Source organism: Pithys albifrons, chromosome 3 (genome assembly GCF_047495875.1).
Source record: "Pithys albifrons albifrons isolate INPA30051 chromosome 3, PitAlb_v1, whole genome shotgun sequence".
Lineage (NCBI taxonomy): Eukaryota > Metazoa > Chordata > Aves > Passeriformes > Thamnophilidae > Pithys > Pithys albifrons.
In genome coordinates this window covers 76,874,792-76,901,332 of record NC_092460.1, presented here as the reverse complement: position 1 = coordinate 76,901,332, position 26,541 = coordinate 76,874,792, and the positions used below count along the sequence as shown (strand labels likewise).

Here is a 26,541-nt window from a genome sequence, read left to right as displayed (position 1 = left end):
GTTAATAGATGTTAATTCAAAATGTGAAATTCATACTTTTATTCAAATGGTGCATGGGAATGTATGGGCCTGTGGATACATGGGCTGAGATGTACATTCAAAAAAATAGCCCAACCGTCTTTAATATGTGTCCTCCTGGCATAAATATGCTGTAACATCAAACTCACTCTCTTATTGAGAGTGTGCCTGCATTTTAGTTCCCAAGGTCATGTGAGCCTGTCCCTTGCCAGCTTCTACTTGTTGACAGTTTAAAGCAACAAAACAAAACAAAAATTAAAAAAACCAACCCCAAAAATCAACAACCAAACAAACACCAAGCAGCTAACAGTGAAAAACTGTTTTAGGTCACACAGCACTAGCTCAGTCAGTTGGAATGCATTTGGCCATCTTTTCTCTTCCTCCTGTGGAATTCATTCCTCTGGGTACTGTAATGATGGATTTGCCCGTCAAAAGAGCAAATTTTCTTCTTCGCTGGGCAGACTGCAATTTCTGAGTCTCCTTGCCAGTAAACAAGCCGAAACCTTATTTAACCCCTTTATGTTTTGTTCTTTTCTATGCATGAAACACACCATGGATATCTGTCTTAGAGTTTAAGGAAATATCACATAGTAGAACTGATTAACTGTAGTGTCAGCCCCGGATGCATATCTGAAAATATGAAATACAAACTGAATGCAACCTGTGCACAAGTACTGTATGAAAATAGGCATTTATAATTCTAGGAAACATACACCAGAAGAAGACCTGCATCTAATTTTACAGTTTGTCTGATGTATTCAAGAAATTTAATACTTACTTTAAAAAATAAATTATTACTGAAATAAATTAATATTTACTGTATTAATAAATCAAATTAATATTTACTTAGTTTGTAGTAGCACCTGGGACTATCATTAACAGCCCAGTATCCTGTTGAGATGAATGCCATAATGACATAGAAAAAACAGATGATCCCTGTTCCAAAGAATTTACCTAGACTTTGATCCTAATCAGACTTACATGACTGGCAGTCTCCAGTGTTCTCAGAGAATCAGAGTCCATTTTCATAGCTCAAAGTTATTCCTATTCCCCTGTGGTTTTCCTTTTTATATATTTAAAAAATACAAAGACACTGAAAAATTTGTGTCTTATTCTATGAACCAGTATGTCTATGATGTAAATTTGCAGTAGCACACTGTATGATTACCTTTAGCAAAATGGTCAGCTCAAAAATTTGTCCAAAAGTGTTTCCTTCTTACATAAAGAATTGAAATAAAATTATACAAAGCAGACCAAAAAAAAATTTCAGGAAGAATGTGGCCCTCTTGACTGCAGCAGAATTTTTTTGTTGAAAAAAGGGCTTGTGAATTCCAAACTAAACCTACTTCATTATAGTTTCCCATTATTCCCCATATGTTTCCTCTTGTGTTTGGATTAGTAACTATAATTTTATTTCTGTGCTTAGTTCAGGACCTACTTTGAGCCTAAGCCTCCAGAAAGTCTCTATACAAACAGGTAATAACAATAATGATGGTAATATTTATTTTAAAATAGTTCATATTATTTGAATTTCCATCCCAAACAAACAGGGATAGAGATATTTTTGTAACCACAGGCTTAAGCTTAAATTAAAAGTTTATTGCTTCACTAGTGACACTGTGAATGATAATAAAAATGGCATTAATTTCTCATGTGTGATGTAGTTGCCTCACCTCTATATTTAGCTCGCTGTTGGATTTCAGGAGATCACTGGGAACTGTGCACAGAATTGATTCTGACTGCAGGAGAAGGTTTTCGCAGCTTTTATTTCCAACCTTTAGCACCTCTCCTTTAACAGCTTCTGAATCAATATAGTTTCCCTTGGAAAAAAAATCAATTTCATATTACATAACCATCTCATAAAAGTTAAGGAGTTACAAGCTTGGAAAATGCTTTTACTGGAAAAACAAGTGTGAAATAAAAGACTAATGCAAATTTACAGTGTCCCATCAATACTCATGTATAAGGTTTTTTCATGTAAATGGGACTTTGACAGACAGGTCAGAGTGGGATGGTAAAGTTCACAGACAAATTCTGCTGTCACTAATACTCATACAGCCCATACAACTGCTAAAAATGTAAATGTCTGAGGGATAAATCCTGTTGGTCCCGTTCAGATTTTTCCATAATTTCTGCAAGAAAGGATGTAATAGTGTTGTTTACACAAAACTGGCATTGTATTATCCACAAGCTAAAGGCATCTCAAACATTTTGTTTTGCAAGTGGTTATGGTAGCAGAAGTGAAGTTTTCAAAAAGAAGTAATTAATTATAATAATACATGGATCTGTTATAATCATATTCTACAGAACAAAAAGGAAGAAACACTGGTAAAGATGAGAGCATGAAAAGTGCACTCCCTACTCAGGAAACTTGCTTTCACATCCCAGACTTGGATGAAAAATTATCACTTCAGGTATTATGATAGTTGCATCCAAAGGCAAAGTTTAGGATCTTTGGTGCTCAGGAGTGCAATCAGCATTTAAGATGCTGCCTTACCCCATGTACAGCCCAGCTTAAGATGAAAGAAGAGGCATATTAAGCGGGATTAGAAGGGGAGAAGGGAGTGTGAGACTAATACAGGCTATTTATACGAGCTGGATCTAGGAGTTCTCTGTGAAAAAGAGGAAGGTATCACAGCTGCCATGGCTATGAGGTCTTGTATATTGGAAAGGAAACAAGAATCCCATTCTGAGAGGCAAAAAAATCTTGCTTTGGCATATGTTTTAGATCTACTGCAGAATGAGACTCAGCACGGGGGAAATTGTAATATATATATAGGAGAGCCAGCTAAATGTCCTGTTTTGACTGGCAAAGCCCCACCCCAGGTAAATGCTTTTTAATTGCTGTCCACAGAAGTCCATTTTGCACTCTATCTTCTGTCTAATTGGAACCATTTGGTTTGATGTTAAGTAAATATTCAATGGGCCATGAAGCATGTGATTGACTGCTTATGGCTTAGTAATATGGAGCCTTGCTGCAGAGTGTGAGTTATTCATGTTCAAATCTTTCAATGATGTACCTCAAAAGACTTGATTTTAAGTTTTCCATTTTCAGGATAAATATATTATACTGGAGAGTGTGTTTGAGCGGCCTCTTCTTCTAGACCAAAGCTTAGAATTTTTTTCTCCACAAAAACTGATACTGACCCAAATGGAAAAGAAATCATACTGATGTCTCCTAAGGTGGTCCTTAGCCAGTTCTAAAGATGATGGTAGCTTTTATGTGCTACTATTACCTTTATGTTACCATTAATATATTATAGTTTCAAATATATTCACTATGATAGTTCAATATATTAGGAGTTTCAAAACTCAGGAGTGGTTTTGCTGTTCTCAAGACAACAGAATTTGCCTATGATTTTAAGAGAAGGAAGAAACTGGCTCCTGTGAGACCTAGGGAGAAAATATTTCCTCTTTTAAAATGTATATTGCCTCATTTTTGGTGAGCAATGCCCTCATTACTGAACTGAGTAGCTGTTGCAAACCAATCTGATAGCTCAACCACCTCACAACATTAGAGAGCTGGGAATAATTTGGGTAAAAGTCTAGAAACTGTAGAATAACCACAAACTAAGGTGTGGAAATTTTGAGATTGGTGTAAGAATAATTTTTGAGGTTCCTAAGCAGAGAGAATGGACTGACTTGGGAAAAATGAGTTACTCCAGCTGCAGAGGTTCCTCTTCAGCTTGCTCAAAAGTACCATGGTTTCCATATTGCTCTCTTTTGGACCACATATTGAGAGTAACATAATTTCCTATGCAATAGAAGAAGATTGACAATACAGTGATCTGTAAATAGGAAGAAGAGTTTCTTAAGATTGTCTCATAAAGAATGCATTGCACTGGCTTAGGAACAGAGTAAATCTTGTTCTACTCAGAGTTTTAAGACAGAAGTGCCAGAGGACAGCCAAGATCTCAGATGTGCTGTGTAACATGACAATTGTGCTATGCATTTCTCTAGTGGAAGACTTATATTTACAAATACAATTTAGTTACTGGTGGTCCATGCCTATTCGTTCTCTGGAATAACGCGGAGTCCCCGCTTAGTGCATAAGGAAAACCCCATAACAGGACAGGCCTTGGGCAGACTGCAGAAAGATGCAGTTTCTTTTCTTATTTGTTTGGGTTTTTTTTCACAGTTAGGATGCATGGGGCTGTCAGCAGCCCAGCTTGCAGGTCTGGGTCAGAGGCTTCTGTGGGAGGCAGGAAGTGGACTCTGTCCTTTTCAGCAGACTCAGGTGTTCCACTGTCCCCAGCAGTGAAACACCAGAATTTCTCCCACCCTAACAGCTTCCCATGTTGGCAGGAGATGGGAGCACTTCTCAAGGGGTGTCTTCATGGTGTTGAAGTAGAGAAGCATCTCAAGCCACTCTGTCATGACCCCTGTGACTCAGGGATGGTGGGCACCAGGAGACTTCAAAGAGCCACGTACTTGGCAGAGGAAGAGAGTGATGATGTGGGACCTTGAGAGGCTGGCACTGAAGACAAGAAGAATTGGCATTTGTGCCACACACAGTGCCCTGTGTTTTAAATAGAAGACCTGATGTTTTCTTGTGTGTAACATTTTCTTACAAAAACATCTTGTGGTCATCAGGGGAAGCCAAACAGAATCTTTCAATTGGTACCCACTGTCATTTGATGAAAGCCAAATATGTCACACTAGATTAGTCAGATTGAAAAACTTGTGATAAAAGCTCCCTCCACCCCCCTGAAACTAATTAAGAAAGAGATAAAAGAACTTTGGTTTGGTAGAACAGACTGTTCACTGAAGCAAGCTGCCATTTAATTTCATGCTGAGCTTGCTTAATTACTGCACAAAATATGATCATGAGGCATGTCAACTTGTGTGTATTTTTGAATGTGGGTATGGGGTGAAGGAAAAGTGTTGCCAATATGGCTTGTAATGATCTTTTGGCTCCTAACTATAATTTATGAAAGTTGCCTCACTGTTTTGATAGAAGCACCCCACTATAACTAATTCTATTTAGAGGAAGATGCTAAATTGGTGCTTGTCCATGCTTTGTTCTAGGAGACCAGTTTTCACTAATGCTATTCTCCAGCTAGTTGCCAGGAAATAACCAGGACATTAAGCTTAGGGAGATAGCTATGCTGGGTGCCATGACTACAGGTCAATACTACAAAATTGTGACTTTGGTCACTAAGACAGTCCTCAGCCAGACTTTCTCATCCAAATGGCTTCTTCCCATCAAAAAAACAGCACCCAGAAACTTTTCCTTCTGGGACAATACAAGGTTCAAGAGCAAAAAAAGAAGAAGAGAGTAAAAAAACCAGCCAATTTTTAACCCTCAGTCTCTGTGAAGATTATGGAGTAAGTCCTCATGGAAACACTTCCAGTCAGAGGAAGGACAAGGATATGATTAGGAACAGCCAGCACAGGTTTCCCAAGAGTGGATTTTGCCTAACCAGTCTTCTGTGAAGAGATGACTGGCTCTGTAGATGAAAGGAGAGCACTGGACAAGACGACCTTGGTTTTAGCAAGTTTTGCAACACAATCTCTTCTAGCAATTAAAAAAAAAATTAGGATGGTACGGACTGGATATATGGTCTATAAGGTTAGTGAAAAACTGATTGGACATAGATCAGATCTTAGAAAATCTAACAAGTGGCATTCATCAATGGCTGATATTGGGACCAATACTACTTAAATTTTTATTGCCAACCTGGACAAAGGGATAGAATGCACTGTCTTTGAGCTTTCAGATGAAAAATTTAGGAAAATTACTAATATACTGGATCACAATGTGAAATGAGGCAGCAGTATGCCATCATAGTGATGAAGGCTCAGTACACATTTTAGCAGCAGCAAAACTAGTAGATTGAAGATGATTGTTCTCCTCTGGTCAGCATTTGTGAGGCCACACCTGGAGAACTGTGAGGTTTTGAACTCAACAGAACAAGAGAGATACTGACAAACTGGATCAAGTACAGCAGAGGACCACTGAGCTAGAAGGGGAGCTGAAGCATAGGATACACAATGCAAGGCTAGTGAAGCTGGGTTTTTTAAAGCTGTAAAATCTCCATTCCTGGAGATTTTCAAAACTCATCTAGACAAGGCCATAGGCAACCTGACCTAATTTTTAACTTAGCCTTGTTTTGAGCAACAGGCTTAGACTATGAAGACCTCCAGAGGTTCCTTCCAGTATATGCTATCCTACGATTCTTCTCAAACCTCTTTCCAACTGGTTGATCTGCATGACCTGGAAAATGCTGGAAAACACTGCTGTCATAGCATAGAGGCACTGAGCCATGCAGCAGCTATGTATTCCCAGATCTCCGTTGACCCGCACACCAGAACTCTTTCTAGCGTTTTTCCATAGCTGAACATGAGAATTGCTCTGCATTGAAGAGTGATTGCATGGCCAAGAGCTGCAAGTTGGAAAAAAAAAATTAAAAAATAAAACCAGACCAATTATTCTTTGGTATTTTCCCAAAACACTTTGCAGAGGCAGATTAATATTCAGAGTTTACTGGAACTCAGCACAGCTGACAGGACATCTGAAGTAATCCTTCTGATGTTTTGCAGCCCAGAAGCTGGCCCACTGGACCATCGTGGAGTCAAAGGCCTCAGGGTATCAGGATTTCTTCACTGTGATAAGGGAAAAGAGTTTTGACTTACAGAACTGTGCAAAAGCTACACAAAGAGACGACCCAAGCATTAAGACTGATTCTCTTCCATAATGCATATTTTAGATATTTATATGAATTACATGTACATAGCAATACATTTTCACAAGCATTCATTGTAACCTAGAAATACTGATATTTATACCTTTTCTATTTGATACTTTTAACTCAGAAAAGCACTAGGTTTCAGGAAATCAGACTCACAACTTTCTCTGCAGTACTGTAGTACAGAATGGCCTGTGCCTGTTAGGGCCCCAAATTCCTAAGAGATGTTTCTCAGTACCATGTAGGCTATTCTCAATGCTCTTCATTTGAAGAGGCATTCAGCACCAACTTTGCATTTTTCACGGGTCCATAAATATTTAGGCTACAGCAGTGACTGATCCTCATGAGTGACTTTGTGCACAGGCCATAGTTTCCCTCAGCTCAAGAGAGCCAAAGCTTCTAGGCCACATCTTTTGTAAGGAGGGCCACAAACCCATATGACAGTAAGCGCTGGGACTCACACACAGGCCACATACTTCAAGGTCTGGGCTGCTGGCCATGTTTAATCCTGAACTGGTGACACAGCTCACTGCAATCTGAAGCTGATGCAGCACAGTCCTCCCACAAGGACAAGGAAAGCCCCTCTCCCGCTCCATCTGATGCCAGCAACCTGGCATACATATCTTTATTTTCAACTCTGCATCTTTTAAGTTGTTACAAGTGGGGGCTCGGGTGAGTTCAGTACCAAACACAGTGCTCTCTTTATTTCATCAAAATGTCTGTTCCATGCTGCACTTGCTGATATGCACTTGTGAATAATTGAAAAACTTATTTCAGCATTTCTTACCTTAATTTCCAGAACATTTTGGTTGCCTCTTGAGATGAACACTGGCTTTTCAAAATGCTTAAATACAGGATTATTTACGTAATCAAAATCAAAGTAGAGGGAGCTGGCACCATCAAAAATAAAGAACACTTTGGTAACAAAGGGTGGTTGGAGGTTGAAAACTTTCAGCGAAGGTGTCGTACAGCAGATTATCTCTGAGTTAGAGCGGTGGCTACATGCCTATATGAAAAAAAAAGAGGTAATTGTAGTACGTATGTGCATAGGAAGTCATGGATTAATGTAACTTTCTTTAACAATACACATACATTGAAAAAATAAACACCAAGGGCCTTGTTCTTTAACCAAGGCAAAATCCTGATCAGAGCAACACAGCATTTATGTAGAGCTGGGAGAATAGTATAAAAACTTCATGTCAATGGTGTTTGCACTCTTGTTGAGGAAATGTTCAAGTAAACAAGCTTCCTGGCCTGATTGTTCACAGCACTTTTAAAGCAAATATTTTGCAGATAATTAATGGAAAACTGTTTCCAAAGCCAAAGACCATCAGAAGGCTAGCCTGATGTAATGAAAAGCTCACCCAGCCTACATCACAGTGACTACTACATGAATTTTTCTTTCTTTTTCACTACCAAAGCAATAGTCAGGGACCAGAGGACAAGGTAAAAGCCTACAAATTTGACTGAAACAGTAGAAAACAGAAGTAAAGTGCTGTTTACCCATGGGGTGGCTAAGTCGCTATGTTTCCAGAAAGGCACTATGGACTCTTTGAGGAAGTGCTTTAGAGCCTAAGCCACTGTGGATTCTGGGCCACAAAAACTCAGCAAAGTGTATCATCTTTCTAAAAATGTATATGTAAGGCCCCAGATGTATGGCACTTGGTTCACAGTGTCATGGAAGTGCCTGCTGAGAGCGCTGACTGTGGGACATGCTTTGCACTGTATCTCGGACCAGCAGGGATGAGGTGTTTGCTCCTAACTGCAGTGCAGCAGTGGCCTGGCAACGGGCACGAAGACAGACTTGCCCCTCACTCTGCTGCTATTCCTTGTTGAGGGCCTTCTCTGAGGGAAAGCTGCTGGTGCACCTCATGTTCAGAAGACTGGCCAGAGGATGCTTTGTGCCATGGGGATATGATCCCGTGGGAAATGTCTGGCCAGGGTGCTTTCCTCTATCCCACACTTCCTTCACATAGGACTTGTCTAAACAGCCTTTACAGTCAGCAGAGGGGCAAAAGCTCATCTAGAGTGGGCTTCATCTGATCCATTTCAGACAACAGCTTTAATTAGATTAACAGTGCTCTAGAGGACTCAACTCTCTCTTGATTGTGAAAAGTTTCTACAGGACTACTTTGCTTATAATGTCAACAGCACATCTACAAGCATCAGTGGGAGGCACGGTGGGTGCTGGGCAGGATCATACAAACTGCAGAGTGGCTTGTTTGTGATTGTATCATTTACTCCCTTCTCTGTGCCTCCCTTTCATGCTGCCTACCACGGACATGGTTGAAGGACTTCTGGCACAAACAAAGTAGCTTCAGTTACACAGAAGTATTTCTTTTCCAACTGTACAAACTGTCTGTAAGTAGTTCCCTGTACACTGTGCCCTGGCAGCAAGTTAGACTTTTTATTTTTTTAAAAATATAAATGTTGGGCTGACAGTAAGAATGGGGCTAAGGTCCTAGTCTTAGTAAATCTTAAATTTGTTCTACAAGAGACTTCCCTGGAAAATCAGTAACATTGTTGAACATCTCTGTGTACCCAGAGAAGGCCAAAATATCTATTGTTTTGTTTTGTTTTTCAAATCGAATTGGTTCATGTTATAAAATGCTGCCTGAAGGAACTGTGAAATTAGTTTAAATTAATGCAATGTAATTTTGCTGTTTTAAATTAGTGACATCACCATTCAGGCTGTATCAGTTATATACCCACATTAGCTTGAAAAGCTGTCTACAAATCAGCACGTTTTGTTATCACCACAGCAATTTATGGTTCGGTGAATACTATTGTTAAATCTTGAATCTGCCATGGGAAATATTTTCAACATTCTCAGCACTTCAGTTTTAGAGCTCTTACATATCTGTGAGTTGAGTTCAGCACTCAGTTAACTAACTTGCTGCAGTTTTCAGGGATGCTAATGGGCCTTGCACCTGTGTATCTAACAGCCCATTTCGATTCCCAGGAGAAATTCAGAAATATTTGTGGCAGCCCAATGACAAGGTAAATTGTGGAACATAAGAGAAAGGCAGATTTTTGCTCCCTTGGCTTACAGTATTAGACTGTTTTTCTTTTGAATACCTTGTTAGACACCAGTGACCACATCTCAGGCTTTGTTTTATTACATGGACCTAGAAACACTTTTGAATTAGTAAAGTAATAATATGATGCATCATTAGTATAATGGATGATCAAGACATACATTTCCAAGATATATGAATGCTTGTGAAGTTATCTATCATGTTGGGTCAATTCTAAAAAGGAATTACTAAAATATATATAATTATAAAACTAAGTATATCCCAAATAATCATTATATTTATTTGATTAATGTAAATTCATTAGACCCTTTATCTACTGTAGTGATGTTCCTTAAATGAATAGCAGTGGTATTCATAACTTTGTTTGTGGCTATCTATTAGAATCAGATACTTTACTTTATCAGGCTGGTCTCTTAAGCAGAAGCTTTCAGAAAACGATAAAAATCTAATAATGCTCTTCAGAGGGGATGCAATGTGACTGATTGGTAGGGTCAAGAAAAATCTTATTAACAATGCCCTTATTGGTACATGGTTTGACATGACATTTTTACCTTAAAATTGGTTTTAGCAATTGAAGAATATGATGGTTTAGTTTTCAAGCAATATTGGATTGAGGATCTCAAATTAAAAAACCTAATTCAATCTATTGCCTTCTCAATTAAGATACTGCCTATCACCCAGCGCCTTTAACTTTGATTTAATTAGGCTTTAAAGTACATTCACTTTAAAAGCTAAGCCTACATTCTTCTTGTGACTATACATCTGAAGACTACAAGGAAGAAAAGATTAAAATGATGGAACATTTCACATGCATAAATAAATGCTATACCCCAAAGGTAATAATAATTCATTGCACAATGCATATGACTCATCACTTAAGGTATGTATTCTTGTTTCATTTGTAAAATATGACCCTTGAGGCAATTAATTCAAACCTGACCTACAGAATCTGAACTTCAGTGCCCAATTCAATTTTTTTTCCATCTGATAGAACAACAGGAAAAATTATGAGGGAGGATATCTGAGTTCCAGAGGTCTCCCAGCAGCTGACCCAGATAAGAGAGGGGCAGTTGAATGTGTATTACAGGATCTGCAGCTGTCAGAAGGGAGAAAAGAGCCAATTTTTCCTTTCATAAAAAGTAAACTTTTGGAGTTCCAGTGAGGAATGAAAGATGAATGAAATTAAAAGCAGACTGGGAGGCTCTCCAACCATCTTTGCCAAGGGATGATTTCTCAACAGAAAGAGATGAGAATACAGGTCCAGCTTGAGGAAAACCACACTCAGAAGACTTTTCTGTATAAAGCAATGACACTCAAGAAGTGTATCTTGAGGGTTTTTCAAAGAACTCATTGGCTTTTTCTTCCATTTCAGGTACTTTAATGAATGGTCCTAATGGATCAGGAGCATTTTTCTTCTAGTTGTCTTCTTGGATGAAGGCATAGGAAATGATACTTCTAGTCTATCAGATCACTGGACCAGAAGGTAGAGTAAAACCTCTCTTGCTCCTGGGTCTGAGAGCAAGCCCTTTGCACAACATGACCAACACTGACTGGGAGTCTAAATTTCCCTCTGGGCTTGGGATGGTCAGTGTACCTTGTAGCACATCACTCGCATTCATGTGATTTCACACCATGGCTTTTCCCTGACATAACCTGCTGTACTTTCCTTGGCAGGTGAGGTTCATAAGATGCAGATATGGCATACAAAAATGCAAGTGGTTCCCCTTTGTGGGGGAAACTCTTTGCTGGGCTTCTGTGGTAGCTGTATGCCACAGAGTCAAGATAGATCGAACCCTGAGTGTCTGCAGATTATTCAGGAGTATCTTCAATAGTCACATACTCACTAACCACACTTTCCAGGGAATTTATTTTATCATTATTTAGTACTCTATGGTAGACACTCACTGCTGAATTCTAGGCATTTTGATGGGTATTATGAATGTGGACTGTTCACAGACATGTAAACATTGAAGGAACTTCAGGGTATTTTAAAAGTTTTCCTGTAAAACAGTAGGAAATGGCACCTAGCAGGTAGAAATGAAGAAATCCTAAAGATCATTCAAAGGACTACTTACTGAAGAGATAATTAAAAGTCTGTGGAAAGACAAGATCTTGCCTAGCTAGGGCCAGTTGTTGAAGGTCATGTATTAAAAGGTGTTTCTCCTTAGTTTTATAACCTTCATATCATGGGACATTCATAGTTAGAAGAGATTAAGTGGGAATCCACATACACATACAACAAGTGGGAATAAACATTCAAATTAGTGAATAAATGCAATATGAAAAATGCTACAAAAAAGTAGCCCCAAATGACCACCTCTTCACTATGGGGGAAACAATGCAACGTACAGACTTTCAAAGAGAAATTATGGGCCCCAGGTGCTTCAGAAGCAGAAGAATCATCTAGCATGACTTACAGCAGAGGTTAGAACTCACTTATTTTGTAAACAGGCTCCTGATCAAGTACCATTCCAAACTGCACAGGTTTTTTTAATAGGCACAATGCAAAGTGAAAGGAGGAAATGAGAAGTTTCTCTGTTTGTGCACCTCACAGAGGAACTGGATGTGTGAGAAGTGAGAGGGTTTCTGTATCCTAGAGCTATTTGGAATTTATGCAGCACTGCCTAAATTCTGAATTTTTGTTCCTAGTCAGAGCAAATGATAAAAAGAATTTAGGAAATAGAAAATAAAAAGAAACACATGACAAGTATTGAAGCATATGGTTCAATAATTCTAGAACATTTTTTCACTCCTTGAAATAAACTTGAAGAAGGCAAAATGTATTATTTTGACAGTGCTAACATAGAATGTAATATAAACACAACTAGTGTGAACACAGTAGTTAACAATTTTAAGGAAATTTAAATAAATATGAATATTATAAAGTTAAAGGCATTTTTGCCATATAGAAGAAAAATTTTCAGAAATACTAAATTACAAACATGAAAACTGAAAAGCTCAATGTAACTGTGTCTTTTACAGAGGACTGGCAGATTGCCCCCAAAACTTTTCAGTCTCCGTGAGACTGCATTTCTTACAGGAAGCTGTTCCAGAAAAAAGGTTTTATCTGTTGAACTGCTCACTTCTTTCACTGAGATATAAAAAAAGAGAGAGAGAAGAGCAATGCCCCAGGACCTGTCAATTGGCTCTACTCCCTGAGACTTAGGGATGCAGATCATCCCCAGCAGCTCCTACTGTTTACAGAAGGGATCCTCCACTTGCATTTTGACTCCATCAGGATTCTAGGCCACAATTACACCTGAGGACACAGAGCTGACAGGAAAAGGTGAGACCTGTTTTAAACTGGGCACCCTCAGTTTGAGGCAAATGGTTTAGGGTCTGGGAGACAGCCAAAAGAAGGAGAAGAGCTCCAGGAAACAACATTTATCAGGAGAATTGTTTCAACTGGAAAAGAGAAAGGCTGAATCACAATGTAGTGCAAATACGTAAAATTAGCAGGAGAGACTGATAATCTGTTGCTTGTGTCCACAGAGGGTTAAACAAGCAGATAGGTAATTAGCTGGAGGATTTGGGTTAATTATTAGAAGTCTTTCCAAACCACTAGGTAAGCAGGTAGAGCAGCTCTCTATGAAGCTTGTTTAAGCAAGGTTGTGAAATTTCTTTCACACGGAGCTTTAATAACAGCCTAGACAAATATGTGTCAGGCAGCGGTCTGCACATATTTGCTCCTGGCACAGGGAAGTGGGCCAGGCTTGGTCTTTGTGGTCCCTCCCAGCTGTACTTTCCTTTGATGCTTTGGGATGTGTTTCAGTGCTGGCTTTGGTCTTCCCAAGAGCCAGAGTTTCTGAATGCTGACAAAACCTGCTTCTAGGAGGAGACTAGTGAGAGAAAACTCAAAAGAAAAAGGGCTTAAATAACAATTAAAAAAAGACATAAAACCTTAGCTATAGCACTTTCTGAGCATTTTGGTTTGTATTGTACAGTTTGTCTGGGTTTGGTCTGTTCAGGACCACAACCTGTCTTTTCCTTTATAAATCAGACAGTTGGTCTGGATCTCTGCTTGAAATAGTTCCTCAACATTGTTTATTTTTGTAATGACTGGATGAAATTTTGGGGTTTTGGCATATGCCTCTTCCATAGAGCCTAGAATGTACAGTGCAGGATGGGTCAGACTGCAGCCACTGGCACCCTCCATCAGCAATTTCCTCAGTTACACAGAGCAGTCCTGTTTTGTCACCTATAAATCCTCCCTGTCTAATATTCCTCCTTGAGAAATACACTTGAGGTAGAGAATAATGGCAAGGACAAATGGCTGCCACAGAGGCAGGGAAGGCCACTACTGCCACAAGCCTTTAATTTCAATAGAGCAAAAATATATTGCTTGGGCAGTGTCAAAGTAAAAAACACTTTGGATTATAATCCATTAGAGGATATATTCCATTTTATGTGCAGGAAGAAATGAACTTGTGTACAGCTGTTCATACACTGGGGCAAATTTCTTAGAGGTCAGCAGTAGTAGGGGATTTGTGTGTTGGCAAATATCACACACACTGCAAGGGATGAAAAGAAAAACATAAAGGAGATAATTCTGACTGTCTATGTCCATATCTTTTTTCAACAGCAGGTTAATAGGCAGGCTGAAAGCAAACCACTGCTCAAAGGCAAGGTTGTTCCCCAATATTTAGGGAGAAAGTAAATTTTACAGCGTCCATTGCCTGGTGTTGTCAGTCACTTTTGGATAGTGGATTTAGCTCTTTAAAATTTGAGATCCTTTCAAATCTCTTCAAAATCTAAGGAAGTGAGACAGCACTAGAGGTGACTGAAAGTGGGTTCTGGGGTGAGACTGGGCTGTGCAGGGGTTCCCATGACCAGGAACACCCAAATGCAGCCTTGTGTGGACCAGGGGGCCCTTGGCAGCCAATCAGTGGAGGAGGGGTGGTGCCAGGAGTGACCAATGGGGAATTTCAATGCTTCCGGGGAGCACCAGTGAACTGGAGGGCATGGCACTGCAGTTTGCACAGCAGTTGGCACAGGCGGGGTGAGCAGAAAGGACTCCTCTCTGATCATCTGGGAGCAGCCAACAGAGGCAGCAAACAGGCTCAGAAACTGGTAAGGTAGAGCAAAGAGAGCCTTTCAGGTTAATTTTTTTTAGCATACTGAGTTATGGTTGACACACCATAGAACTCAATCCCCTGTAGCTGCAGGAGTCACCGTACCAGCTGTGCCAGAGGTCTCCAGACAGACAGACCTGCTGATGGCAGACACAGCTCTCCGGGCCACAGGGCGTCAGGAGTGCCTGATGCCCCTTCATGAGGCTGGGGCAGACAAACAGGTATTTTGCAGAAGGTGTGCCATGGTTCAAGAGCTGTGTCACCAGGTGAAGGTGCTACAGGAAGAAGTGAACAGGCTGTGTAATATTTGAGCAAACAAGTGAGAGACAGACCAATTATTTTCAGAGATGCTACAGTCTCAAGACTCTTGGGAGTCTCAAACCTCTGTTGTAATGGAGAAGGAAGTCAACTAAGAACCCTACAGAGTAATTAGCAAAAGAATGTTAGTCAAGGGTTAGAAAAGATGAAGGCTGAAAGCTGATCACTGCACATACTAGGAGGAAGACTCCTCCTCCTTTTCAAAATATGACAGGTAGGACTGGCACCTTCTACAACAGGTAGGAGGCTCTGGAACTAGAAGGCTGGACAACTGAGGAGACGGGTGAAGGTCCTTCTAGAGTAGTGGGGCCCCTTAACACCATCTTCAGCCTGCATAAAGACCTCCTCTATCAAGATGAAAAGAAGGGTAGCTGTGATAGGATACTGCCTTTTAAGGGGAATGGAGGCCCAGTATGCAGACCAGACCCAACTCACAGGAAAGTCTGCTGTCTCCCAGGGGCTCAGGTAAGGGACAATACAGGAAAACTCTTCAGTCTAACAAGGCACTCTGATTACTATCTGCTATTGGTTGTTCTAACTGGCAGCAATGAAATAACAAAGAGGGCAATCAAAACAGACTTCCGGGTCCTGGGACAATTGGTAGAGAAATCAGGAGCACAGGTAGTAATCTCCTAGATCCTTCCAGTAACAAGGTTGATATAATCAGAAAAATTTTAGGTTTTTTGATCATGGCATGATCTACTCAACACCTGGTCTACTGATATCAGACAGGATGCACCTTTCTCAGAGGGGAAAAAAGAGTTCTAGTGTAGGAGCTAGTAGGGCTCCTTGACAAGGCTTTAAACTAGCTTGGAAGGGGAAAGGGGCAAAACCAGGCTCACCAGTGATGACTGATGGGATGTTGTGCCAAAGCTTGAGAAAATCAGCGCTCTTGATATTCCTCAATCTCCCTCAAGATGTATTGGCTACAGTGTAGCACACCCAAAATGTTTCTACATCAATGCATGCAGCATGAGGAACAAACAAGAAGAGCTCAAAGCTTTGGCCCAGTCCCAGATTTGACATCACTGGCATAAGTGAAACCTGGTGGGATGGGGCCTGTGACTGGAGTGCCCGATTGAATGGCTACGGGATCTTCAGGAGGGATAGGCAGGACAGAAGGGGTAGGGAGGTGGCACCGTATGTGATAGAAGGGTTAGAATGTATGGAGTTCACAGCTGGCAATGGCACAGCTGAGAATCTCGGGATAAGAAGCAAGGGACAAACAAATACTGTGCATGTCATTGTGGGAGTCTGCTACAGACCTCCCAGCCAGGACAATGATGCCAAAAACTTACACTTTGAGGAACTAAGGGACGCTTCCAAGTCAATTACCCTTCGCCTTATGGGGGACTTCAACTTGCCAGAAATTAACTGGGAGCATCACACAGCTGGTAGAACCAGGGCCAGAAAATTCCTAAAAGTCCTGGATGACAATTTTATGGAATAGGTCTGAGAGAGCATCAGAAAGATGCTCTCCTTGATCTGCTGCTTGTCAACAGAGTGGATTTTGTCAGCAAAGTGTAGAGTGGTGACTGTCTTGGCCACAGTGACCACAAAGTGATCAAGTTTAAAATCTCTGTTGACAGAAGAAAAAGTGCCAGCAAAACCTCAGCTCTGAACATGAGGAGAGCAGACTTCAGGCTGCTCAGGGAATTAGTAAGTAAGGTCCCCTGGGAAAACGCTTTTGCAGGTGTTGGAGCCCATCAGTGCTGGTCACATTTCAAATACCATGTCCTAAGAGCACAGGAGCAGGCAATTTCCACATGTCAAACTCAAGAAGGAGAGGCAGAAGGCTGGCTTGCCTGAGCAGGGATCTTCTCTTGGAAATAAGGCAAAAAAGAAAGGTGTATGCCCACTAGAAGCAAGGTCAAGTGACATGGAAAGAATACAGAGATTTTGCTTGCCCCTGTAGGGAGAAAATTCATGTGGCCAAAGCTCAGATGGAGCTGAAGCTGTCCAGAAATGCAGGAGACAAGAAAAAGACTTTTTTCAAACATACTAATGGCAATAGGCAGTATAGAAATATCATTTGCCTGTTACAGGATGAGAATGGTTACCTCATAAACAGGGACAGAGACAAGGCAGAGCTGTTTAATGCTTTCTTTGCCTCTGTCTTCAACATGGATTATGGACCAAGGGGATATCAGTGCCCTGAGCTGGAGGACCAGCAACCCTGAAATTGTGTCGGATATGCTGCTCCAGCTGTATCTCTACAATTCTATGGGGCCTAATGGGATTCATCCCAGAATCGTCAAAGAGCTGGCTGATGTCATCGTAAAACCTCTCTCAATGACTTCTGAGCTGTCTCGGGAATCCAGAGAGGTTCCGTCTGACTGGAAGCTGGTGAATGTTGTTCTAATTTTTAAAAAAAGGACAAGAAGCAGGATCTGGGAAACTACAAATCTGTTAAGTCTCACTTCAGTGCCTGGTTATGGAGATTATTGTGGCAAGTGTTGAAAAACACTTGAAAGACAACACAGTCTTTGGTCACAACCAGGATGGCTTTGTGAGAGGAAAGTCCTGCTTATCAAACCTAACTTCCTGAAACCTGTTAGGAGAGGAAGATACTGATTTCTTCTCTGTGGTCACCAGTGATATGACTCAAGGCAATGTTCTGAAGCTGTGTCAGGGGAGGTTTAGATTGGGTATTACAAAAATGTTCTTCACTCAGAGGGTGGTTGGGCACTGAACAGACTCCCCAGGGAAGTGGTCACAGCACGAAGGCTGCCAGAGTTCAAAAAGCATTTGGATGATACTCTGAGGCACATGGCGTGACTGTTGGGGATGGTCCTGTGCAGGGCCAGGAGTTGGATTTGATGATCCTTGTGGGTCCCTTCCAACTCGGCATATTCCGTGATTCTGTGAAGTCTCAGATATCTGACAAGCAAGGAATGCAGTATCAGGGCCTGAAGAGAAGAAGTACCGCATATTCTCACAGGGGAACAGAGAAAGCATATGAGTGATCTTTACTTATAAAAAAAAAAAAAAGAGTGCTCAAATCCACACAAAGCAAAATCTCAAGACATGATTTCAGCAATGATCTTTTCTTTGTTAATCCTTTGTGCTTAGAAATAATCATGCCTACATCACTCAAAAACTAATAAACGTTTAGTTGATTTCACTGAAATGTTTTGCTTTCTGACTGATGGGCAAAGTGACTTTTTGATAACACTGAACACTGTGTTTCACTGCAAAGGCACTGATTTTCAGATTAAAATCTGAACCTATTAAATTACAAGCCATGACTACATGCTGTGGAAATTCAGGTCCTGACACTCATAATATTACATAAATTAGGATCATGAAGAATATGATGACCTTGAAGCTATAAAAGACTGCAAATTTGCAGACATGCCATTTAAAATGCATTGAGCAAACCTAGGTCTAATACTTAGAATTCAATTCAGGAAATAGTGTATGACGATCATTAGAAATAACCTGAGAATAGGAACAGTAATATAGCATGTCATAAAGAGTGTAAGTCAATTTAGCTTCAGTTAGGCTAAACAGACCTTACAGGGTAAAAAAATATTGGAGGTACAACAGAAATGTGTAGACAAACATTTACAGAAAACAGTTTCAGCACAACTAGCCATTAAATGCAATCTTTGCCTAATAAAAATTAAAGCAGATCACATGGTCATATCTGTACACCTTATGTAGATTTCAACATTGTGTAGTATCAACTCAGGAACAAAAACAGAAGGCTTGGATCCCTGACTGACCTTCTGCTCACGCACAGGTACTCAGTTGCAAAGTCCTAAACTTCTCTTAAAAACTTAGTTGCTGAACTTTGGTAAGTTAGGAAAGATTTGCCCCAATTTGGCAATCAGAAATTCTTCAAAATAATACTTACTTTTGATTTTAGGTATTTATTCTTCCTCTGGTCACATATCCACAGTCACCACTTGAGTTCAAAGTAGCGCTTGAACTTGCCATGTAATCTGACATAAAATCTGCGTGTGTATTGCATTGCTTTGTGTTTAGTCACTTGAATTTGCACTGTTAAATTGCAATATAAAAATCTTATTACCAGAAACTGTAAAAGCCTTATTTCTTTGGAAAAGGTTCCTTGGAAACTGTTGTTGTACTTTCAGCTTAATTTCAAATTTGTTGTTCAAATTTTGCCTATATATTGAAAACAGTCTGTGCAGAAAACACCAAAATATCAGTGGAAACCCCAGAGATTCAAAGCAAAAATCGAAGTATTTTTACTGAAAATTCATAACCATTCACCACCCCAAGATGAAAAGATAACAGACTGTCTTCTCTAAGACTGACTCACCACAGAGAAGTTCATTCCCAGTTTAGGTACAGTAATCACCATCTGAGGAAAGCACACTGAGTTCAAGTTGATTCCCTGAACTGTGATTGTACTTCCACCACTAGGAAAAATGAAAAAAAAAAGGAGAAGAAAAAGACAAAAAAGGAAAATCAGTAGGATAACAATACATCTGTGGTGATAATGTTAATTACAAATTATATTTTAGAGTAAATAGTAACATAAAACCAGAATTAGGGATATATGGAATGAATGCAAATAGCTTTGTGCAGTGAGATCATTTTTCTGGGAAATAAATTTTACACTTACTGTAACAACTAACCAAATAAAGAAAAGAAAAATAATTTTCAAAACTGTAGCATGCTAGGGTATAAAACAAATGCGTACATTTTAAAAGAAGGCCCATACTTGTACTTAGTATTTGCTTACTTATTTAACTTATTGCTTTCAGTGGTGCTGAAAAAGGTGTCTGTTTTACTGCTGACATTTTTTTGGCAAAGGCAGATGGCTTGGATTAGAGCTACTGAGACCATAAATATGTCACTTGAAAACATGCACATACTACCATACATATATATTCATAATATTTATATAGTGCTGGATTTAGACTATTTTAAAATCCATTTGCTCTCCTGAGCACTGCTGACTTGTCACATTAAATGATTTTCCTCACTAATCAGTGTAATGTCCAGACACAGTATAGGAGACACACTTAGCTGTACATTAGGTATCTCAGCAGGACACGACAGGTAGGCTCAGCAGCAGCTGGGAGTGAAATCACATAAAGAAAAGAGGCACCCTTCCCCCTCCTCCTTCAGCTCTGAAAGGAAATGATCTGCCCTCTGCAACTGCACCATAATAAAAGCAATTGGCATGGCAGATGGAGATAAAAATGCAATTTCTTTTGATAGATTGCTGCACAGCATAGCCATTCTTCGTTCATTCGCTACTTTACCTGTTTTCATAAGAAACTTTTACTCACCTAAGAAAAGATTTGGCCGGATGAATTTTTAAAACAACAGGGTCTTCTCTGTATGTGAAATTGCTGCTCGCGTATCGAATAGCTTCATCAATTTCCACTCTCACACGATATTCTTGGGGAATTCCCTGTGCTGGAGTGTAGCACTCCACAGTGCTCGCTGATTTGCCAGGTGGACTGAAAAGGGATTGCTTGTCAGCATTGTAACCAATGTACTTGCTTTAAAATACTGTCCTTTAGTGTCCAACCTTGCCTAAGGATCTGCTTTTTAAAAAATGTCATTGATTTTCCCACTGGATAATCATATGGCACCAAGCACCACTGCTTAGGCTCAAGGTTCATCTCAATTCAGTTGACTTGCACCTTATCTGCTGGAAGGTGTTTCCCCAGCACTGGTGACAACCACACCAGCCCCTGCACCCTGGAAAGGCAGCTTTCAGCCTGGAAAACAATAATGCACTCCAGGTTTGAGGAGAACGATCTGATCTTCTGTAACCAAGGGATAATGCGTCTTTCAAATCCATAGGGATTAAAAACCTCAAGTAAAGTTGCTGGTGGGGCAGAGAATCTGTGCTTAGTATTTAACATTTATATACAGCTGTGATTGAAGGCATTTCCACACAGGGCACATCAAAGGTTTGTGACTTAGCTCCTACCGGATCTAGTACAGAAACACAGAAAATTCTAGCTTAATCCTCAAAACAATTACATGTATCTATACCAGGAAGAGTCCCAAACTGATGCTGCCTCTGGTTTTTAGGCTGTTTACTGACAGCGGTGCAGAAATAGCCGCTCTTCTGCATGGGATATGCGTTTCCACACTGGTCAGGTCTCCATCAAACAAAGTGGGAAATGGTAACCTGCACCCACTGCATGCTCACTGGCAGTTGCTGCATGAACAGTAGCTCTTGCTAATACAAGAGAGAGGGCTGAGTGTGTGGGAGTTGAAGTGACAAAAAAAATGATGGAAAATAGGCAGCTTCTTGTCCATTAGACGCTGATTTGCTACTTCTTTATGCAACATTTTAATGAGGCTAATGAAGACACTACAGAATAAACAAGTCTTCTAGGAAACTGTAGTCCCTTCTAGAAATCTTTCAGACATCCTAAACTCCAGAACTGAATGCTTATTGCAGTATAAATTCCCTGGTAAGCGACACAAAGAGATGACAGCAAATGCATGTGCGCATTTGCTTATTTTAGCTCCAAGACATTTTAATCAAGCTATTTCAATATCAAAGGCATTACTTTTCAGTAAGTACATTACCTTTTCAAAGTGCATGGTTGCTCACCAACAAAAATCCTTATGGATTTTCCACTCTTTAGGTATTTTCCAGCTACAGTTAGCAATGTTCCTCCAGATTTGGGCCCATAGGTGGGGGATATACTTGTTATTACAGGATTCTAAGGGATGTTAAAAGTAAGAACAGTGGATTATAAAATTATAATAATAAAGCCAACTGAAATATAGAATTACCATACTGGATTGGACCCACGAGAAGTTCCTTCCAGTTGATACTGAAGCCAATTTTAACTATAAAGGTTTAATCATAGTGCTTACCACATATGAAAATGTACTGAACAGTGTTTTGCCATGTCCAACAGAAACACTACTGGATATATTAAAACCTGGACTTTTTGCAGCAGGAACTGTGCATTCAAGCCTTAAGAAAACAAGAAAAAAATGGTATTACATTTTGTTTATGCTTGGGGTTTTTTTGTATTAAAATAGATCCATTTCAAACTCATAATAATGGAGAAACCATACTAAACAGATCATCAATCTATGAGCATCAAGGACATTTCAGAAATAACAGCTAAAAGAACTGTGCTCCTCCTCTTTAATACTGAATACAAACACCGTGGTCTTTATACTTAACCAGAGAAAATAATTTTAGTATATCAAATAGATTTCAGAAAAAAAAAGAAGCATGCTAGATAGAACAAATACTTCCCATTCTACAGCTGAGAGTTTTTAAAATTTTCCTTTAGTATCAAATTTTGGCAGACAACAGAATTAGAAAAAATGCATCATATACACAAGTTTGTTGTATAAATTTAAATATTACCAAAAATTAAGCTTGGACTTTTGTGGCAGCATGTGTCAATGTGATGTTATGTTATGTTGCATTCACACAGTCTTATGTATAACCTAGTCTCCTTAAATCATTTTGTTTCCATGAAGACTGCTGAGAGCAGCGGCTGGGAGAGTGCTCAATGCTTATAGAGTACTTGAGGGAGTATACTTGCTCCTATATACGTGAACAGAGAAACTGTGCCATGATTTCCACATTGCTCTGGTGGTAGATAATCATATCCTTTGAACTGAGAGAGGATATTCACTGAACTTCCTATTTCTTTCAAAGAACAACCAGAATAACCTCTGTCTTAAACTTAAGCCATTATCACACCATCTCAAATACTTATTTCTGAGGAAGAGAGGTGCAGCTGAGGGTCTTAAGCCTCTGGATGATGAAATACCTGCAACTTCTCACATTTCTCACCAGTAGCTTCACAGATCAAGAGGACAGAGGTGACATAACTGAGCCTTGCAGGATCCTGGCCAAAGGAACCTGCCCACTTTTCAGACCTCTGAATAGCTTCATTCTTGCCAGCTCCCACAGATGTTGAACAGCATTTCACAGACAAACCAGAAAAGGCTGCTGCAGGAGCTATTCGCATAAACTTGATTTATTGGTCTTCATTTTGAGAAGTTTTTTTCTTGGGGAGCTTATCAAACTAAGGGATTTTTTTCCATTTGAAATTTCAGAATCTGAGAGGATACGCATTTGTAAAAATATCCATATAAAAAGTAATTAACATTTTAGATTTCTTACTTGTTTTTGTTGCTAGATTTTGCTTCCAGAGCACAAATTTGTCCTCCAATATGGACTGCTGTATTTTTTAATTCAAATCTATTATTTTTGCTGAATCCAAAGTCCCATCCACACAGTGTCAGCTTTGTCCCACCTTCTATGGGAGCACTGCTTGGGAGAATCTGTCAAAAAATATTATGTTAGTTGAATCAGGTTTTCTTGAACTTCAAATGGAGCTAAAGAATGTGCAAAGAAATAATTTTAGAAAAGCATTTCTTTTGGTAGACTGTGTCCTAGCATTCATCTTAATTGTTCTTCACCTTTCATATGTCACATTATGAGATTTCTCTGGCAGTAGCAATAAATAACAAAACCTATACTAGAAAGCTTTGAAAGTTAGTGTTTAGGGGCACTGAACAAGTTGTGCATTGTAACAGTCTTTTAAATCCTGCTGTTCTTGTCTTTCACATCTTATTTCTGGTGTGTTAAACATACAATACACTTATGTTGTTAGAAGCTGAATGCTGAACACAAAAGAGGCCCCAAATGACCATTTTTTGTCAGCTTGATGAAAGTTGGGTTCAGAGTGAAGTAGCTTCAAAGATACCATAATCCAGTATTGCATTGACTGTGATAAAGTTAACATGACTTCTGCTATTCTTTCCTTAAATCTTTTACATTTGGTCACCTCTAATTCTGAGTTAAAAATAAATTACCCCTCAGAAACACAGAGACAATCTACAAAGGAAATGCCTTTTTTTTTATATTTTAAATTGTCCTGTAAAATATAACAATGGTGGGAAAAATGTAGAAACACTATAGAAGTCTTAAAAAAGTCAGTAAAAGTACTGGTCAGTACTGCCAATAAAACAACCCCAACAAAACCAAAACCAAAACAAGAAAACTCCCCAACATGGGGGCTTTTAACAATACTGCATAATTCTGAAAATGTACCAGTACCACTGGACACAAGAAATAATGAAAGATTGAATTTATACTTGTGATCATAGTGCCTAAATGTCTTAATGATTTAGTGATAATAATTTTGCCCCTAAAATGCAATACAGCTGTGCCCTTCAAAGGACCTGACTTAATTTTCAAGCTGAAAGGAAAGTGTTTGAGTGATTCTTGGCTATTATTTCATCTGGAAATCCAGTAAGACAGCATATTTCTTTTCAACTCTCTTGTAGCTATACTTCAAGACTCTCACAAATGAACTATTGTAGATAGAAAGGCAGCTGAAGAATACTTCAAAAGAATTATACTATATACCATATATGGGAAATTTACTGCCCCCATTAGAAAGCAGACAAAGAGTCTGATCTAAAATGCACTGAAGCCAGGAGAAATCTGTCCTGTTTTAAAGACCTTTGAATCAGCTATCAATGAGCAAAGAAGGGGGAACCTACACAGAAACAGTACTTTTGCACAAATCCTGTAAAGAAGGAATGATACTGACACAGCCTCTTGACACACAACACTGCAGTTAAGAGCGTGGAGCAGTATTGTACCCTATGGAGCCTGTGCTATTCCCCAGTTTCTTTCCCTTATTTCTTTGGGGTTTTTTCCTTTGAAATTCAGATTTGACTTCTGATCCTTGTTTTCCACTCTGCTTAGTATCTCAGCACACTTACTTATTTTTGGAGTAACAAAACGCTAGCAGAAACTGAAATTGCTGTGTGAGTTACAGAATGTCCTGATGTTTTGTACAATAATGCACTGACATATGGTATTTGAAGAGTTTGAAATGCAATCCATAAGTGGGCAAATAAGGGTGTTAAAATCAGGCTGCACAGAGCCATAGAGAATAAAAACTGAAGGTACTGAATTGGTTTTCAGTGACCTTATCTGCCAAAAAGAAACGTGTAATAGCAGCCCACGTACCTTAACTGAGGAAGAGTAAGTATTCTGACAACAAATTCAGGAAGCAAGACCTTTAGGCAGATAGCAAAAAAGAAACCAAATCTTAAACTTTTGGTTTTAAGTTCTACAGAAATTTCATCCAAGTGTTTTTATTTAAGTGTTTATTTTTGTTCCATTTGTTCTGTATGATGAAAGGTCTGAAAGCCGAATGTCGTTTTTCAGACGTTCTTGGGAGAGTTGACAGAATGAACCATGAACCTCCTGGTCTTTGAACTGAGGTATATGTAGGCATCTTCTCCATGCTTATGCTGCACAGGTAGTAAGAGAAAGTAAACCAAACCCAAACCAGATATAAATGCTACAAAATTCAGGATTCAAAAGTTCTCTTTAGTAAGAAAACTCCACTGATAATATGGATCAAGACCTGCTACAAGGCCTGTCATTCTGCTGCTCTCTGGACTTTGTGTTAAGGGAGAAAGTTCATTTTTCTTTTTGTTTTTGCAAAACTTAAAGCTTATGCTTTTGCTTATGTTGACACCCATTATGCCAATATCCACTCATATGCTTTATAAACGTTTGGAAGAAAGTACCTATTTACTAGTTTCAAAAGCCCATTCATTTTAATTAGTAGAAAAGAACATGTACAGACCATATGTGAAATTTCCAGCAGAAACTCCAACCTAAAAAGGCAGCAGGAGGTCTGATGGTGATATGTCTGATACAAAAGCCAGCTAAAATGACTCACTTTAAAAACAACAACAAACCATGTCAAATTTTTAACCACAACAAAGAATCAGAAGGGAGACCAATTTATTTCTTCTTTTACGCCCGTCACCTTTCTGCGTGACCTGAACGCCACACGCAGATGCTTGCAATTTGTTCCAGCACCAAGTGCTCTCTGAGGAGACTCCCTTGAGCCCCTCAGCTTCCCTTGAGCACCACTTGTCCAGGCTGACAAAACACACGTCATGGCTGGCAGAGGGAGTGGATGGGAGTGGAGTGGGAGCTGGGCTGTGGAGGGGATGTGTCTCAGTGCCTGCCCTATTATGCTGTTTGTAGCAGGGGAATGCCTGGGCAGAGCTGGCTGCTTCCCACCACCCAAAGCACCAAGGGAAAGTCCTTAAAGCAGGACAGAGAAACACTGGATCTGCAACACTCCAGAGGAAAACACTGGGATCCTTCTCTGCTATCCCTCCTGAGAAGAAAATATTTTTTTTTCTTCATTGCCCACCACTGTATGTAGGAAGTTTGTTATAGACTTTGTTAGCTAATATCCACTGGACCAGATTCTCATAGAGCAATCTGTTCCCCTCAGGTTAAAGTGATTGTGTGACATAGCTCAAGCAGTCTGCCTCTCTGGAAGCTGCAAAATACTAGGTGGAGGTCCAGACTGAATTTCAGATACTGTGCAAGCAGGTCATCCTCTATTTGTTAGGAACAAAGCAAGCTTGTTTCTTACAGTT

The 26,541-nt window shown here is 39.6% G+C and overlaps 1 protein-coding gene across 5 annotated transcripts in view; it reads right to left on the bottom strand.

Moving 5' to 3' along the window:
- Nucleotides 1-26,541, bottom strand: part of MET (MET proto-oncogene, receptor tyrosine kinase) — a 91,615-nt gene that overhangs the window by 16,495 nt on the left and 48,579 nt on the right. For all 5 annotated transcript variants that reach the window (XR_011697504.1, XM_071552449.1, XM_071552452.1 and 2 more), the window contains 7 exons: nt 23,237-23,397; nt 21,961-22,063; nt 21,667-21,803; nt 20,403-20,576; nt 19,424-19,523; nt 7,495-7,713; nt 1,692-1,838 (listed from right to left, as the gene is read on the bottom strand). Coding sequence is in view for 4 of the 5 variants with exons in the window: in XM_071552449.1 (XP_071408550.1) it covers nt 1,692-1,838; nt 7,495-7,713; nt 19,424-19,523; nt 20,403-20,576; nt 21,667-21,803; nt 21,961-22,063; nt 23,237-23,397 (1,041 nt within the window). In the remaining variant the exon portion in view is untranslated. The remainder of the gene's footprint in view (nt 1-1,691; nt 1,839-7,494; nt 7,714-19,423; nt 19,524-20,402; nt 20,577-21,666; nt 21,804-21,960; nt 22,064-23,236; nt 23,398-26,541) is intronic.